The sequence below is a fragment of the Papio anubis genome, chromosome 1, assembly GCF_008728515.1.
Source record: "Papio anubis isolate 15944 chromosome 1, Panubis1.0, whole genome shotgun sequence".
NCBI lineage: Eukaryota > Metazoa > Chordata > Mammalia > Primates > Cercopithecidae > Papio > Papio anubis.
Window position 1 is genome coordinate 38168150 of NC_044976.1, and position 16303 is coordinate 38184452.

The 16303-nt window shown below is 53.7% G+C and overlaps 1 protein-coding gene across 2 annotated transcripts; it reads left to right on the forward strand.

Moving 5' to 3' along the window:
• Positions 1-1803: 1803 nt before the first annotated feature.
• MFSD2A (major facilitator superfamily domain containing 2A) lies at positions 1804-16062 on the forward strand. 2 transcript variants are annotated; one of them, XM_009205662.2, is made up of 14 exons: positions 1804-2069; positions 3750-3884; positions 5362-5486; positions 11333-11456; positions 11592-11670; positions 11978-12135; positions 12704-12794; positions 12915-13036; positions 13191-13274; positions 13734-13817; positions 13911-14023; positions 14439-14582; positions 14674-14850; positions 15611-16062. In XM_009205662.2, the coding sequence occupies exons 1-14, from the start codon at positions 1983-1985 to the stop codon at positions 15672-15674; spliced, it is 1587 nt and encodes a 528-aa protein (XP_009203926.1). In that variant the 5' UTR covers positions 1804-1982; the 3' UTR covers positions 15675-16062. The 2 variants fall into 2 exon arrangements, with proteins under 2 accessions (XP_009203926.1, XP_003891695.1); XM_003891646.4 differs by having other exon boundaries at positions 1804-2075; positions 15611-16061.
• Positions 16063-16303: the final 241 nt, after the last annotated feature.

The following is a 16303-nucleotide window of genomic DNA, read 5'->3' on the forward strand; positions in this document are numbered from 1 at the left end:
GAACTCCTGATTTCGTGATCCGCCCACCTCAGCCTCCCAAAGTGCTGGGATTACAGGCGTGAGCCAGGGCGCCTGGCCAGTAGCTACTATTAATATCGCCATTTTACACAGGGAGGTTAACTGAGTTGTTCAGGGTCAGCTGCACAGCTAGTAAATGGAGACACTTAGGGCTTTTCCTGATGGGCTTCTGTGTGCTTGTACCTTAGCAGGGGAAGACTGAACATTCATTCAGTGAACACAATAATTCAGGCCCTAAGCTAGTTAGTGGGGATGCAGAAGTGAAAAAGATGTGGTTCCTACCTGAGGAGCTCATTGTCTACCGGGGGGACACAGATTACTTGTGATACGATGTGATTCTGTGGGAGAGAAGATTTGGGGGCTGGAAGAGATCGTAGAGTACACCTTAGCTAACCAAGCTTGGAGGGGGGAAAAGAGACAGAACAGTGTCACACAGCTTGGAGTCATGGGGCCAGCCATTCCCTTTCCACAGAATTCACTGCCTTACTTGGCTCTCTTCTGCTCAGCAATGGCCAAGAGCTGTGTGCCCAGATGGGATCTGCTGGCGTGTGAGGTAGCACGGTGTGACCATCCTGGGGCAGATATACCTTATCTCTGCTCCCTGCAATCAGAGATTTAAAGAAAAGAAAAAAGAGGCTGACATTAAGGAGCACAGGAACCAAGTGGGTGGCCTTTGAGAGTTCCAGCAGCCCCTTCACTAATCAGAGAACTGGAAAGACTGGGGTGACGCTGACATAAGGGACTCAGAGCTGGAATTAAAGATTGTTCTTTTCTGGCATCTGTGCCTGCCTTCTGTTCCAAACTAATGCCCTCCCACCTTCTTTTGAGGATCACATTTCTGGGCATTGTCTTTTTCAAAACTTTCCTGTTTCAACCCTCAGTGCCTCTGGAGCCTTGTAGGGCTTCTTGTTGGGGAGACACATACACCCCATTCAGCCTTCTGTAATTTATGCTAAGAGGGATAGAGCAGCTCTGTTGAGAGCAACTGCTTTGGAATCGGACAAAACCTTTCAGGCCTGGCTCTGCCACATAACAGTTGTTTCATCACTTCTCCATGTTTCCCTTTCCTGTGCTGTAAAATGGGGATAATAATAGTACCACCCTCACTTGGTGGTTTTTGAGGGCCGAAAGAGATCATATTAAGCATGGAGGAAGCTATCCATAAAAGGCAACTGTTGTCATAGTGTACTAGTGGGCGTAGCCCGGGCTTCTCTCCACGACTTGGGAGCTCCCTGCCGGCAGGGGGGCAGCCTCTGGATTGCTTCATCTTTCTCCCTATTGCCCGGATGCCAAGGGCAGGACGGGGGAATGGTGTGTCTTCAGGGATGAGAGAGAGGCATTGGGAGGGAAAGTGTTAGTGTACATCCTCTAGACTTGAAGGAGAAGGAGACACTCCCTGACTCCAGGTTTTAAAGTGGGCTTCAGAGCCCCTAGCTTTCCTAGGCCTGGGGGTCAGAAGTCATGTGTGGTAGGCCTGACTCGGGGAGAGTAGGACTTTGGGGACCTCGGGGACCTCGGGCAGATCGGGGACCTCGGGCAGATCACTTCCAGCCTGGGGCCTCGGTTTCCTTACGCGTGTCTGGGAGGTCTCGCGGCCTGCTTCTCGATTGCTAGGAGCCAGCACAGGCAGATGCCGGTTCCGGGGCTTGGAGAACGTGGCTCGGTGGCACAGAGCCGCCGGCCGAGGCGAGGGGGGCGCGGGGGGGGGGGGCGGGCGACGGGATTGGCTGGAGGTGGGGCAGCGGGGCTCGGGGATTGGCCGCACCCGAGAGGGCTGGGCAGAACTATAAGAGGCGCGGAGGGGGTGTGCAGCAGAGTGCGTGCCTCGCCTGCCAGCCGGCTTGGCTAGCGCGCGGCGACCCGACCGTGGCTAAGGCTGCTACGACGCGAGCTTGGGAGGAGAGGCGGCCTGCGGGTCAGAGGAGCATCCCGTCGACCCGGCCAGGCGGCGTGGCCCGCGGGTCATGGCCAAAGGAGAAGGCGCCGAGAGCGGCTCCGCGGCAGGGCTGCTGCCCACCAGCATCCTCCAAGCCACTGAACGCCCGGCCCAGGTGAAGGTGAGGGCCCGGCACCCCGCGTGGAGGGCGAGGGGAGCGAGTAGGCGGAAATGGGGGATCGGGAGCGTCGAGGGGTCAGTCTGGTTAGGGGACCCTTGGGATAGCCGGGGACAGGAAGCCTACGGGCCAGAGAGGACCTGGGGGTGCCAGGGGCAAGGGGTGACGGAGAAAAGCTCTGGGCGCCGTCGCCCCCCTTTGCTCACCCGCACTCCGCGCTCTGCGGAGAGGCTCTGCCGGCAGCCCCATGTGATTCTGGCTCTGCCTAGCTGGTTTCCATTCTTCCGTGCTGAGCGGCTGGGGCTTGCCACCCCATACGCCAGAAATGACTCCAGATATCTGGGAAACTCCGTTTAGTTCCCCATCTCTCTCATCCCCTACCTTCCACCTCACCCACGTACGCTTGCGCCTCTACTCTGCGGTTAGGGCCGCTCAAGTTCATTCATAAGAACAAGGGCTCTGCTCTTAAAGGAGCCGCGTCCCTCAGGCATTTGTCTGAATGTAGATGTTCGCGCGGGAACGGTGCTTTGCGCATCGAGACCATCCACCCCATCCCCAGCCCTGGGGACTTATTGAAGGACCAAATAAAATGAGGCGGCCCCCTAGGAAGGGATCTCAGGCAGTAGATACCTTTGTGGGAGGTGACTGCCTTTTCCTTTTAATTTTATTAACTGATCCTTGGAAGGAACTGGGTGAGCAATTATGCTGTTACTATGTATGAGTAATATCTACTTTCCCTGGGCAACCCAACCTCCCTAGTGCCCCACCCGGAGAGGGCTCAGGCCTGGAGGCCTTTCCTCCCTCTCCAAGGTCCTCTAGGAGCTCGGGGATGGAGGGCGATGGGTCGGGAAGTTGGAGGGCAGGACGGTTCCTGGGTTTGCCTGAAGCTCTGGTTGCCTATAGTGGTCAGGGATGCTCTGGGATAGGTGGAACAGCTGTGCCTGCAGCTAGCTGGGCCGAGCCCCCACAGCTCTCTAGAGCCCTCACCAGGAGTAGGCAGGTGGATCTTGTCTCTGAGGCAGGGCGGGAGCCTGGGCTGGGCTCAGGCAGCTCTTGGCAGCAAGCGGATTTTCAGGTTGTGGCAGCTGGTGCCAGGTGGGGACAGGTCCGCTGCTGGAGCATGCTGCCCCTGCAACTTGGAAAGGAGCAGTGGCCGAGGCCTTGGGAGGAGTTCTTTAGGGATGGTGGGCTGATAAGTTTCCTTAGAATCTCCAGGAGGGAGGTGGCTTAGGGGCAACTTTCACACAAGTATGGATTCCCCTTTTCCAGGTTCCTAAGAATGGAGAACACCTTTCTCTTGCAGAAAGTGGGATCTCGGAGATCGAGACCATCCTGGCTAACACGGTGAAACCCCGTCTCTACAAAAAATACAAAAAATTAGCCAGGCGTGGTAGCAGGCACCTGTAGTTCTAGTTACTCCGGAGGCTGAGGCAGGAGAATGGCGTGAACCCGGGAGGTGGAGCTTGCAGTGAGTCGAGATCGTGCCACTGCACTCCAGCCTGGGCGACAGAGCAAGACCGCGTCTCAAAAAAAAAAAGGTGGGATCTCCTGGGTAGGAACAGGTCAAAGTAGAGTTGTTTGTTCTGGTAGAGTTGGTCAGAGGGACGGTCCTTCCTGTGGAACCTTCTTGGATGGAGGCCAGGACCTGGGCCTTTCATCTTTTTCTCCTCTTCCCAGAAAGAACCGAAAAAGAAGAAACAACAGTTGTCTGTTTGCAGCAAGCTTTGCTATGCACTTGGGGGAGCCCCCTACCAGGTGACAGGCTGTGCCCTGGGTTTCTTCCTTCAGATCTACCTATTGGATGTGGCTCAGGTGAGTGGTCTAAGCCTTCGAGGGCTCCTTCAGCATCCTGAGGTGGGAAAGACTATGCACCCCTGGGTCAGTTCGCTCAGTTTTCCCCATCTGTGAAATGGGACCTCAAATCCCTACTTTGCTGCCTCTCAGAGTCAGTGGGCAAGAAATGAGAAGACCCTGGAAGGTATCCACGAGGGGAGTCTCTCCACCCCAGGAGTCTTTGCTGGAAAGGTCTGGCAACTCCTCCTTGCCTGGCAAGAGCAACGGAGCCTGAAGGGGTAGGCGGTAGAATGAGGGAGAATGGGCCTTGCTGGGGATGCTGTTCTTAGAAGAGACTGGCACACTGTGTCCCTGGCTGGGAGGTAGTCAGCTGGCTTGGCTCAGGGGTTGGTGGCTGTTGCCAGGCTTGTGGACGAGATGCATCCCACCGTTACCTGAGAAGCAGAGGGGCGCTTAGGTGCTAGGCTAATTTAGAATGCCCCAGTACACAGGGTCTTTGACTGGGAGGGGTACTTAGGGTGAAACAGGGCTATTCCGTGCATTGAGAAGCCTTGGCCAGAAGCCTGGCATCCTGAGAATTCACTCTGTCTGGATGGGAGAGTGGGAGGCAGAATAGCCATGGCTACTGGGGCTCCTGCACCGACTGTCTTCTATGTAGCATCTAACTTGGCAAGCATCGAGTCTTAGTTGTATCCATTTACAGACGGGGAACACTGAGCTCCAGAAAGAACAAAAAATTTCAGCAGCTAATTTTTGAGTAACTCCCATGGGCTGGGCCTTGAGTAGGGTATAAATATGAGGAACCTGCAGTCAAAGTGTAAACCTGTTGTAGTGGGTGTTAGAGCTGGGGTTGTGGGGTCAGGCTGGGGAGACTATGGTACGGGGAAGAATACCCACTCCCCGGAGAAATAGCAATAGCAGGGCTTTGATGGATGAGGAGGTGTCTGGAGAGTCTGTATTTAGGGCCTGGGGGGTTTGGGGTAAGGGAGGGGGATAGCTTGAGTGGGTAGTGACAAGTCCCTTTTTAAAAAGCATCTATAGGCTTCTTTTTCCACATCCAAGATACAGCTTGAATCTGCAAGGTAGAGCTCATAACTCCCATTATACAGATGGGGACACTGAAGCACACTGTGTTCATCCCGCGAATGCTCATTCTGATACCAGGTGGTCAGGGGCTCAGGGCTGAGAGGGAGGGAAGGAAATGTTCGTGGATTCATTTGAGCTGATGGGAATGTTTTCAAGGGCAGTGGAGGGAAGCAATCAAGGGGACAGATGTGGGAAAGCTTCTATAGAGGCACCCAGTGCTACTGTTACTGGAGAAATGCTATTGTTGTTATTAACAAGGCAAATGAAGATGTGTAAGGTCCACGTAGGAGCAGCTCAGGGTCACAAGATCCTGGCTGAGATAGGGAAGGAGCCTCCGCTTCCGCCTACCAGTGAGAGTTGAGGTGAGTAGAAGGACGAGGAAGTTGTCTTTTGCTTCTCCCCATTCCAGGTGGGCCCTTTTTCTGCCTCCATCATCCTGTTTGTGGGCCGAGCCTGGGATGCCATCACAGACCCCCTGGTGGGCTTCTGCATCAGCAAATCCTCCTGGACCTGCCTGGGTCGCCTTATGCCTTGGTGAGTAGAAGATGTTCCTTTGAGGTGGCACAAGACAGGACTTCCAGCATATCCTCTCCTTGTTCCTTCTCTCTGTCTTGTTACAGGCTGGGGGGTGAGGAGAAGGAGTTAAAAGTCCAAGGGTGTCGAAACCCCATCCGAGGCATCAGCTACCCTGAGCATGGACACTGGCATGCTCAGCCAGTCCATTTCCAGGCCAGCCAAAGTGCTAGGCTGGGCAGCTCAGGCCTCATTCCTTCCCAGGGTCCACTCATTCCCCTTGGTGAAGCTGGAATTCTGAATTCTCCCACTCTATCACTTCCCACAGTGGCCGAGGTAGTACTTCAGAGTGGTTAAGCAGTTGTACTCTGGAGCCAGCCTGCCTGGGCTTATTTTATTTTCTCTCTTTCTTTCTCTCTTTCTCTCTCTCTCTCTCTTTCTCTCTTTCTCTTTCTGTTTTTCTTGAGACAGGATCTCCCTCTGTCACCCAGGCTGGAGTGCAGTGGTGTGATCATAACTCACTGTAGCCTAGAGCTCCTGGGCTCAAGTGATCCTCCCACCTCAGCCTCTCGAGTAGCTGGGACTACAGGCATGTGCCACTACACCTGGTTAATCTTTTAAAATTATTATTTGTAAAGACAGCGTCCCACTATGTTGCCTAGGCTGGGCTTGCATTCCTGGGCCCAAGGTGTCCTCCCACCTCAGCCTCCCAAAGTGTTAGGATTACAGGTATGAGCCACTATGCCCGGCCCCTGCCTGGCTTTAAATCCCAATTTCCCTACTTAGAGCTGAGCCACTTCACATCTCTGAGTACCAAGTTTCTTCATCTATAAAATGGGGATATTAATTATGTCTATTTCACAGAGTTGTGCTGAATCATTATTATTATTATTATTGACATTCTTAGAACAGTGCCTGGCTTAATTCTACTTCATAAGGTTGATGTAATTTTGAGACTTAAATAAGTTGATATTAAAATACCAAGCAGTGCTTGGGACACTAAGCGCTATGATGACCACATCAGGGATGCTCAACAGGAGAGCTGGCATGTGGTCCCTAGTATAGGCCACACCAGGCGAACTGCGGAATCCTGGGCTGGGAGTTAGACTCCAGGCCCAGCCTGCTGCATCTCTGCCTCCCTGTGGCACCGTCCAACAGCACAGTGATATATAATTTGGCCTCCTTCAGGGTGGCTCCTGGCAGAGCAGGGGATGGGGTAATACCTGGAATGGGGTAGCAAACCCATAACCTTTGGCACCTTGGATGATGTAAATTACCTTTTCCCTTGGTACAAAGCCTGTGCTACTCAGTTTCAGGCTGTGGGGCAAAGTAGGGGGAGGTGGTGCCATGGATCAGACGGCAGGGGAGCCGTACAGGACAGGCTGTCAGGCGGGGACTCTGGTTCCCTCCAGGACATCCTGCTTCAGGGCGTGGGGGGGCATACCCCTTTCATCTCCAGCCCATCCAGGCTTAAGTGGGCGCCTTCCTGCCCCAGGGGCGCCCATACCTGGCCTCCGGCCTTCAAAGCTCTTCCCGCAACCCCTTCCCCCACTACAGCTTCCTTTCCCACGAGGCCCCCCACCCACCCCAATCCTGCCAGTCCCTGGCTAAGGCCCAGGTTGGAGCCTTTGATCCAGTCTTCAGGGCCGGGGGCAGGACAGCCTGCCTTACCTGTGCGGGCTGCTCAGGGCTCCCCCGGCGCCAGCCCAGGAGACTTGGCCCTGTGCCCGCCTCCCTGGCAGCCAGTAGAAGGCGAGGCTCTACTGCCACATCGCCTCATGAGGCCCAGCCAATGGGAGGCGGCTACTCCCAGGCATGGTGGCTGAAGGCCGGGTTACTCCCAGTCACACTGGGTTCCTCAGCAGCAGCTGCTCAGCTGCCTATAAGCAGAGGATGGAGTGTTTGACAAAGGCTGATGACGAGCTCTTGTTCCCTGAGGAGACAGATTCAGGAGAGGTGGAGGTGGGCAGGCCCTCCCTGTGGCGTGTAGGAACTGAGCGACTCTTGCTGGGCAGGTGTGGCAGCCAGCTTGGGGAAGTTGCTGGGGGCCCTTCAGGCCGGTTTCCGATCTAGCAGCTACCTTTGTGCGTGTGCTTCTGTGTCTGGTGGTGCCTGTGTATGCGTGCACGTGGGATGGCTTGTGGGCTGAAGGCTGGTGTGCAAACTTTTTTTCCTTTTTGTGGAGAATGGGGTCTGGCTATGTTGCTCAGGCTAGTCTCAAACTCCTGGGCTCAAGTTATTCTCCTGTCTCTGCCTCCCTAAGTGCTGGGATTAAAGGCAGGAGCCACGATGCCTGGCCAGACCTCCCCATCCATACCACCTGACCCCTCCTCAGGCCAGGCCTGGAGACCTGGAACCCCCTTTCCTTTCAGTATAGGAAGAAACTGGGTCTGTCAGGGTTTGTAAGCCATGTAGCCCTCTCTCCTTCTGGGCCTCAGGGCAGCCCCTGTTCTGAGTCTACATTTAAATCCTCTTCTTGAAACCAGGAAGACTTTTCTTTTCCCTTTCTTTCTTCGAGTTGGAGTCTTGCTCTGTCGCCCAGGCTGGAGTGCAGTGGTGCGATCTCAGCTCACTGCAAGCTCCGCCTCGCGGGTTCACGCCATTCTCCTGCCTCAGCCTCCCGAGTAGCTGGGACTACAGGCACCCACCACCATGTCTGGCTAATTTTTTTACTTTTAATAGAGACGGGGTTTCACCGTGTTAGCCAGGATGGTCTTGATCTCCTGACCTCGTGATCTGCCTGCCTCGGCCTCCCAAAGTGCTGGGATTACAGGCATGAGCCACTGTGCCCGGCCCTTTTCCTTTTTTTTTTTAATTAAAACACACACACACGTATAGAGATGGGGTCTTGCTATGTTGCCCAGGCTGGTCTTAAACTCCCAGCCTCAAGCAATATTCCTGCCTCAGCCTCCTGAAGTGCTGGGATTACAGGTGTGAGCCACCATTCGTGGCCAAATCAGAAAGACTTTGACAGTCACTTTCTCTGGAGTTCTCAAGGCCACTGTGTGAGAGACTAGGTGTCAAGCAACAGCTGGGCCTGAGGTCTCCTCCCCAGCCCAGGGCTTTCCGCAGCTCCCCTGGTGTGGCCGGCATTAGTTAACGCATGCCAACTCTCCTGCTGGGCTTCCCTGATGTGATCATTATAGCACTTAGTGTCCCAAACACTGTTTGACATTTTAGTATCAACCAAGTCTCAAAGTTACTTCGATCCTGTGAACTAAAGCCAAGGCACCTACAATGGCCTTTCAGGAGTTCCATTTCCACTCCCACCTCATCTCCTAATTCTATCTCCCCGTTCTCTTCACTCCAGCCCTCCTGGCCTTGCTCTTCCTCAGACCTGCTGATACGTACCTATCCGAAGGCCTTTGCACTGACTATTCCCTTTGCCTGGCCCACTCTTGCCTCACATGTCTAAAAGGCCAATTCCCTCCTCTCATTCTGGCCTTGGCATGGATGCCAACTTCTCAGTAAGGCCTACCCTGTCCATCCAGTTGTGAACTGCATCCTTACTCTAAGCCCCTGGAGCCAGCTTTATTTCTTTTCTTCATAGCACTCATCTCCCAACACGTTATATAACACTTTTGTAAAACTATGATAAAGTATATGTAACATAAAATTTACCATAACCTTAAAAACATGTTTACGAGACAGAGTCTTGCTATGTTGCACAGGCTGGACTCAAACTCCTGGGGAAAAGCAATCCTCTCGCCTCAGTTTCCCAAGTAGCTGGGACAACAGGCATGTGCCACTGCCATTATAGCCATTTTAAGTGTATAGTTCAGTGGCATTAAGTACATTCATTTCGGCTTTTTGTTTTTGTTTTTGGTACAGCGGGGATACTAACCTGTCGGTTCTCTAATATTTCTTTTTTGGGCAGTGCAGTTTTAACATTCCACATTAAGGATGTAATGATCAAGGAGTTTGTTTGTTTGAGACAGGGCCTCACTCTGTCACCAGGCTGGAGTGCAGTGGCGCGATCTTGGCTCACTGTAACCTCCGCCTCCCAGGTTCAGGTGATTCTCCTGCTTCAGCCTCCTGAGGAGCTGGGACTACAGGTGTGTGCCACCACGCCCGGCTAATTTTTAGTATTTTTAGTAGAGACGGGGGTTTCGCCATGTTGGGCAGGCTGGTCTCGAACTCCTGACCTCAGGTGATCCACTCGCCTCGGTCTCCCAAAGTGCTGAGATTACAGGCGTGAGCCACTGCACCCAGCCTAAGTACATTCACTTTGTGACCACCATCCATCCATTACATCCTTCCAAAGTGAATCTCTGTACCTATTAGACACTAACTCCCCACTTCCCTCTCCCTACATCCCCTAGCAACCACTATTCAACTTTCTTCATGAATTTGACCAGTCTAGGTACCTCATGAGTGAAATTATACAATATTTATCTTTTTGCGTCTGGCTGATTTTCCTTGGCTTAATGTCCTCAAGGTTCATCTATGTTGTAGCGTGTGTCAGAATTTTATTCCTTATGACGGTTGAATGATATATATAACTTTTAAATTATGTCAAATTTCTGTTTGCCAACTAGTATGTAAGTTCCACAAGGGCAATGATTTTATATCTGTTCTCTGGTTATCCTAAGTAATTAGAATAGCGCCCAGCCCATAGTTGGAACTTCTGAGGAAATGAGGCAAGCTTCAGATAATTTAAATAACTCCCAAGACTGAGTTTTATAGTTAGTTGGTGGAGCTAGAATGGAATCCCTGAAGAGTGGCTCAAAGGCCTTTCTCTTTACCATGGCCTGTGCTGCCTTGCTATACTGATGCCATGAAGTTAGTCCATCCAGTGGTCTAACCCCTTGTGATGGTGTGGAACTCACACAGGGAAGACAGACGTTTGCCCACCTAGGACTTCAGTTCTCCTTTGCTTGGAGCTGGCCTCTCCCCATCATGCCAGCTTCCCTGTGTGTGTGTGTGTGAATGGGTGTGTGTGTGAATGTGGGATGTGTGTGTGAATGGGTGTGTGTGTGAATGTGGGGTGTGTGTGAATGGGGGTGTATGTGAATGGGGGTGTGTGTGAATGGGGTGTGTGTGAATGTGGGGTGTGTGTGAGAATGGGATGTGTGTGTGAATGGGGTGTGTGTGTGTGAATGTGGGGTGTGTGTGTGAATGATGGGTGTGTGTGAATGGGGTGTGTGTGTGAATGGGTGTGTGTGTGAATGGGGTATGTGTGTGAATGTGGGATGTGTGTGTGAATGGGGTGTGTGTGTGAATGTGGGGTGTGTGTGAATGGGTGTGTGTGAATGTGGGGTGTGTGTGAATGGGGTGTGTGTGAATGGGGGTGTGTGTGAATGTGGGGTGTGTGTGTGAATGTGGGGTGTGTGTGAATGTGGGGTGTGTGCGAATGGGGTGTGTGTGCGAATGTGGGGTGTGTGTGTGAATGGGGTGTGTGTGAGAGAATGGGGTATGGGTGTGTGTGAATGGGGTGTGTGTGTGTGAATGGGGTGTGTGTGTGCGGTTGATGAGTATCTGTGTGAGAACACGGGCGATGGGGCTGTTCCTTCTCTCTGCCTCCTTGCCCAGCCACCTGAGGTCTTGGACTCCCATTCTACCTCTCTCAGCCCATTAGAGGCTGGTGCCTCTGGAGTAGACTCAGGGTCTGACCTCACACTCCATGCCTAGAATTTTGGTCTGGGGGCCCAAGTTACCATCTGCCATTCTAGGCTTGGCCATCAGCGTCTTCCCAGAGGCCCAGGATGGGTGGATGGCAGGAGTATGGGGAAGGAAGGAAGAGCACCTTCCTTCCCTGTGGGGACCCTGTGAGGCACAGCAGTCTGGGCTGGCCCTGGCTCCTGGGCTCCGGCCTCCAGCCTCCAGCCTCCAGCCTCTAGCCTCACTCACACCCTCCTCTTCCTCAGGATCATCTTCTCCACGCCCCTGGCCGTCATCTCCTACTTCCTCATCTGGTTCGTGCCCGACTTCCCACACGGCCAGACCTATTGGTACCTGCTTTTCTATTGCCTCTTTGAGACGATGGTCACGGTGAGTGTGGGTACCTCCTCTGGGTGTCTCTGGGGGCCAGGAGGAGGGCGGTACTTGGGGCCCCCAGGGTTGGTACCGGAAGCTACATCGGTGTGTCCACCTGCCTGACTGCCAATGGCCTGTCTTCCACGCCAGTGTTTCCATGTTCCCTACTCGGCTCTCACCATGTTCATCAGCACCGAGCAGACTGAGCGGGATTCTGCCACCGCCTATCGTGAGTCTCCCCAGCCCACCTGACCCCACCCTCCAGGGACCCTCCAGCCACACTTCTTCCCTTGCGGGGCCAGCTCTTTGCTCTGCTCTAGAGTGTGGGTGTGAAACCATCTTAAAAACAACTCAATCCGCTTATTGCTCAGATGAGACCTGGAGAGGTGCATATGCGTTCGGACCAAGATGTCACCTACCCCACTACCTCTACCCACCCTGCCTGGAGCTACAGCTAGGCTCCCACCCATTTGACCTTCCTCCCTAGGCCCACGACCCATGAGGACCCTCTGAAACACCTCCTTTTCTCCTGCCAGGGATGACTGTGGAAGTGCTGGGCACAGTGCTGGGCACGGCGATCCAGGGGCAAATCGTGGGCCAAGCAGACACGCCTTGTTTCCAGGACCTCAATGGCTCTACAGTGGCTTCACAAAGTGCCAACCATACACATGGCACCACCTCACACAGAGAAACGGTGAGGCCCTGGGCAGGGCAGGGATTTGGGGAGATAAGGAGCAATGAGGTGGTTTGTAGTCATCCTAAAGATAGTAACAGCTAGTGTTTATTAAGTAAATGTTGGGCATTTGATATACATAACAATTGATAGACCCAATATACCTACTTTGCAGAACAGGAAACTGAAGCTTAGAGAGGCTAAATAAGTTGCCCAGAGTCATAAAGTTGGTGAATTGCAGAGATTTGGGAAGATTTGAATTCTGGGCTGTCAGACTCCGCAGCCTGGTTTCTTTTTTATTATTATTTGTAGAGTTGCCCAGGCTGGTCTCAAACTCCTGGGATTACAGGTGTGAGGGCCGCACTCCACCAGCCTGGTTTCTGAGCATGTTGTGAATCCTAACTGTCCAGTCTTGGGAAGCAACAGCAGGCCTGGGGTGATCCTCCCGTTTCACACATGGAGACAGGAGGCTCCCAGAGGGGAGGGGACTGGCTACTGGCCCAAGATCACTGAATGGGGCTGCTGGAACTGGGGTGCTGGGATGAGCTCAAACTGACCGTCCTTGTATGTCGCCTTCATCTCCTTATAGCAAAAGGCATACCTGCTGGCAGCGGGGGTTATTGTCTGTATCTATGTAATCTGTGCTGTCATCCTGACCCTGGGCGTGCGGGAGCAGAGAGGTAAGGGGGTGCCTGGGAAGGGGTGCAGGCCTCAGCATGGACAACTGTGTCTTTCTGCCTGGCCCTCAGGCTTTTGGGAGGGGCCTCTGCTCCTTCCTCACTGTCCCCTCTGGCCCCCAGAACCCTATGAAGCCCAGCAGGCTGAGCCGATCGCCTACTTCCAGGGCCTACGGCTGGTCATGAGCCATGGCCCATACGTCAAGCTTATTACCGGCTTCCTCTTCACCTCCTTGGCTTTCATGGTGAGTGGGGGTCTGACGTGCTTAGCCTGAGAAGGGGTTGTAATGGGAATGGGGTGAGCAGAGGTCTCTGGAGCATGGGGGATGTCTTGGGGAGGCTCAGCCCCAACATCACCTCCTTCCTTGCATTTCCTTCCCTACCTTTCCCCATGCCCAGCTGGTGGAGGGGAACTTTGTCTTGTTTTGCACCTACACCTTGGGCTTCCGCAATGAATTCCAGAATCTACTCCTGGCCATCATGGTGAGTGTGGGACCTGAACAAGGGCAGGCAGCCTGGGCTGAAGTGACATAGGCTGTGGAATGGTTCTTAGAATAGGCAGAAGATGTTTCTCAGGCTGGCCCAAGGTCATGAAAGGATGAGGGAGGCTTCTCAGGATATTTGGTTGGACCTTGCATAGGTAGGACTGTGAAATAAAGAGTTTAAGGTTAGATGTTTGAATAGTGAGCACAGCAAAAGCAAGGGTGAGGACACCAGGAACTTGGCTCAGAGGTTTGAGAGGGCAGCAGACGAGGTAGGCCTGGACCAGCTCTGAGCTCCCCTGGGGAGCCATCGAAGGTGCCTGTCATCTTGTTGCTGCCCATATGATGTCATCTGGCTGCTCTTGGGCAGGGCCAGGAGCCCCTTTGGGGTTCTGGGAAGGGCAGGAAGGGCTCTGTGGCTCTAAAGCACCTCCCTTTAACCCTCTTTGTCTGCCCACAGCTCTCAGCCACTTTCACCATTCCCATCTGGCAGTGGTTCCTGACCCGGTTTGGCAAGAAGACAGCTGTATATATTGGGATCTCAGTGAGTGGGGTTGAAGAGCAGAGCCTGGGTTGAGTTGGGGATGTCTGGGGGGAACCTCCCAGCTGAGTCATCTTCCTGCACCCCCTTCCCTAGTCAGCAGTGCCATTTCTCGTCTTGGTGGCCCTCATGGAGAGTAACCTCATCATCACATATGTGGTAGCTGTGGCAGCTGGCATCAGTGTGGCAGCTGCCTTCTTACTACCTTGGTAGGTATATACAGGCCCCCTCCTCGGTTATCTCCAGCCCCTAGTCCCCAGTTTTGAAGCTCCTTGGGGAGAGTTCTATGGGGTGTTCTCCCACAGGCCATTCTGTGGGTCCAGGTTAGGAGTGAGGGAGGTCTGTCCTGTACAGTTGTACAGGTAGTGAGCTTTGCAAGAACACCTAGTCAGAGTGAAAAATGGGGGCTATAATCTGGCAGGCGCTCCACTTGCCACGCTGAGCACCTCCAGGCGGGGCTACTTCCTCTTAGAGCAAGAGGCCTTTTCTTATTCATGTGAAGGTGCGATCTCCTCACTGAGCTGTGTAGCCATGGTACTGAAGCTTCCAGAGGGCCACCTCTTCTCATTAACACAGAGGCCCGTTAGGTGGGTCGGTCCTCACGGCTGTCACTGCTCTGCGCAGGTCCATGCTGCCTGACGTCATTGACGACTTCCATCTGAAGCAGCCTCACTTCCACGGAACCGAGCCCATCTTCTTCTCCTTCTATGTCTTCTTCACCAAGTTTGCCTCTGGAGTGTCACTGGGCATTTCCACCCTCAGTCTGGAGTGAGTGGGGTGGGGACCTGGGGCGGGACTGGACGGGGCCAGGCCCCAGGTGCCCCATCTTCACCGTTCTCCTGCCCCCTGGGTCCCATAGCTTTGCAGGGTACCAGACCCGTGGCTGCTCGCAGCCAGAACGTGTCAAGTTTACACTGAACATGCTCGTGACCATGGCTCCCATAGTTCTCATCCTGCTGGGCCTGCTGCTCTTCAAACTGTACCCCATAGATGAGGAGAGGCGGCGGCAGAATAAGAAGGCCCTGCAGGCACTGAGGTGAGTGGGGAGGGGACGGGATGCTGGAGGAGGGGACATGGTTGCCTCTAAACCCTCAATTTGTGTCTCCTGTGGCCAAGTCCAGACTCACCCCCCACACATCTTCTCTGGACAGCTCTAACACTTAAGTAAGCACCAGGCACTGTGTTAAGTGGTCTTACCTTTATCCAACAAATGCATACTGGCTGCCTACTATGTGCTAGGCATTGATTGCTCTAGTGAACAAGACAAAAATCTCTGCCCTTAAGGAGCTTGTTATAGGACATGTGCATCCATGACCTCCCATATCCCTCCAACAACCCTAAATATCAGGTTCTTAGGGTTCCCCCTCTGCAGGTGAAGAAGCTGAGGTTTCAGCAGGAAGAGTGGCTGACCCAGCTGAAAGGGGCGGAGATGGGGTTTGAGCCTCAGCATTCCGACTCCAGAGACTGCACTCTTCATCAGCCTCCTGGCACATAGGACCTTGAGTGTGGCCTGAACCCTGCATCTGGGGAAACCAGAGGGCAGGGTGGAGGGAGTCATGCCAGCCCGTCAACCAGCCCAGGCGAGAGTATAGTTCTGGGGTTTGCAGTACCCTGTGTGCAGCAAGGACAGTAAACAGACCAACCAACAGTTGAAAGTGGGAGTGAGCAAACTGTCCTGTGGTTCACTTTAGTCCGACAGTAGGGCCAAGATCATGTGAGGAAGGAAGCAAGCAGGTGGGGCTGGGGAGGGGTAAGGATGGATGCTTCCTCCAACCCATCTCCTCTGGCTCTTGCAGGGACGAGGCCAGCAGCTCTGGCTGCTCAGAAACAGACTCCACAGAGCTGGCTAGCATCCTCTAGGGCTCGCCACGTTGCCCGAAGCCACAATGCGGAAGGCCACAGGAGGGATCAGGACCTGTCTGCCGGCTTGCTCAGCAGCTGGACTGCAGGTGCTAGGAAGGGAACTGAAGACTCAAGGAGGCGGCCCAGGACCCTTGCTGTGCTCACCGTGGGGCCGGCTGCTCTGTGGCCTCCTGCCTCCCCTCTGCCCGCCCGTGAGGCAAAGCCCTGGGGCTGCCACTGTGAATATGCCAAGGACTGATCGGGCCTAGCCCGGAACACTAATGTAGAAACCTTTTTTTACAGAGCCTAATTAATAACTTAATGACTGTGTACATAGCAATGTGTGTGTATGTATATGTCTGTGAGCTATTAATGTTATTAATTTTCATAAAAGCTGGAAAACAGCTGCCTGTTTCTGTCTGTGTCCCCAGCCACTCACTGAGCCCTTCTGCCTTAAGACTCTGTTAGAGAACACACGGAGCCCCAGGTGCTACTGGGTGGGGGCAAACATGTCTGAAGTTGTGGCTGAAGTGCAGTGGCGCAATTTCGGCTCAGGCAATCCTTCTTTCTGCTTCACCCTCCTGAGTAGCTGGGACTACAGGCATGCACCACCACGCCTGGCTGATTTTTAGATTTTTTTCTAGAGA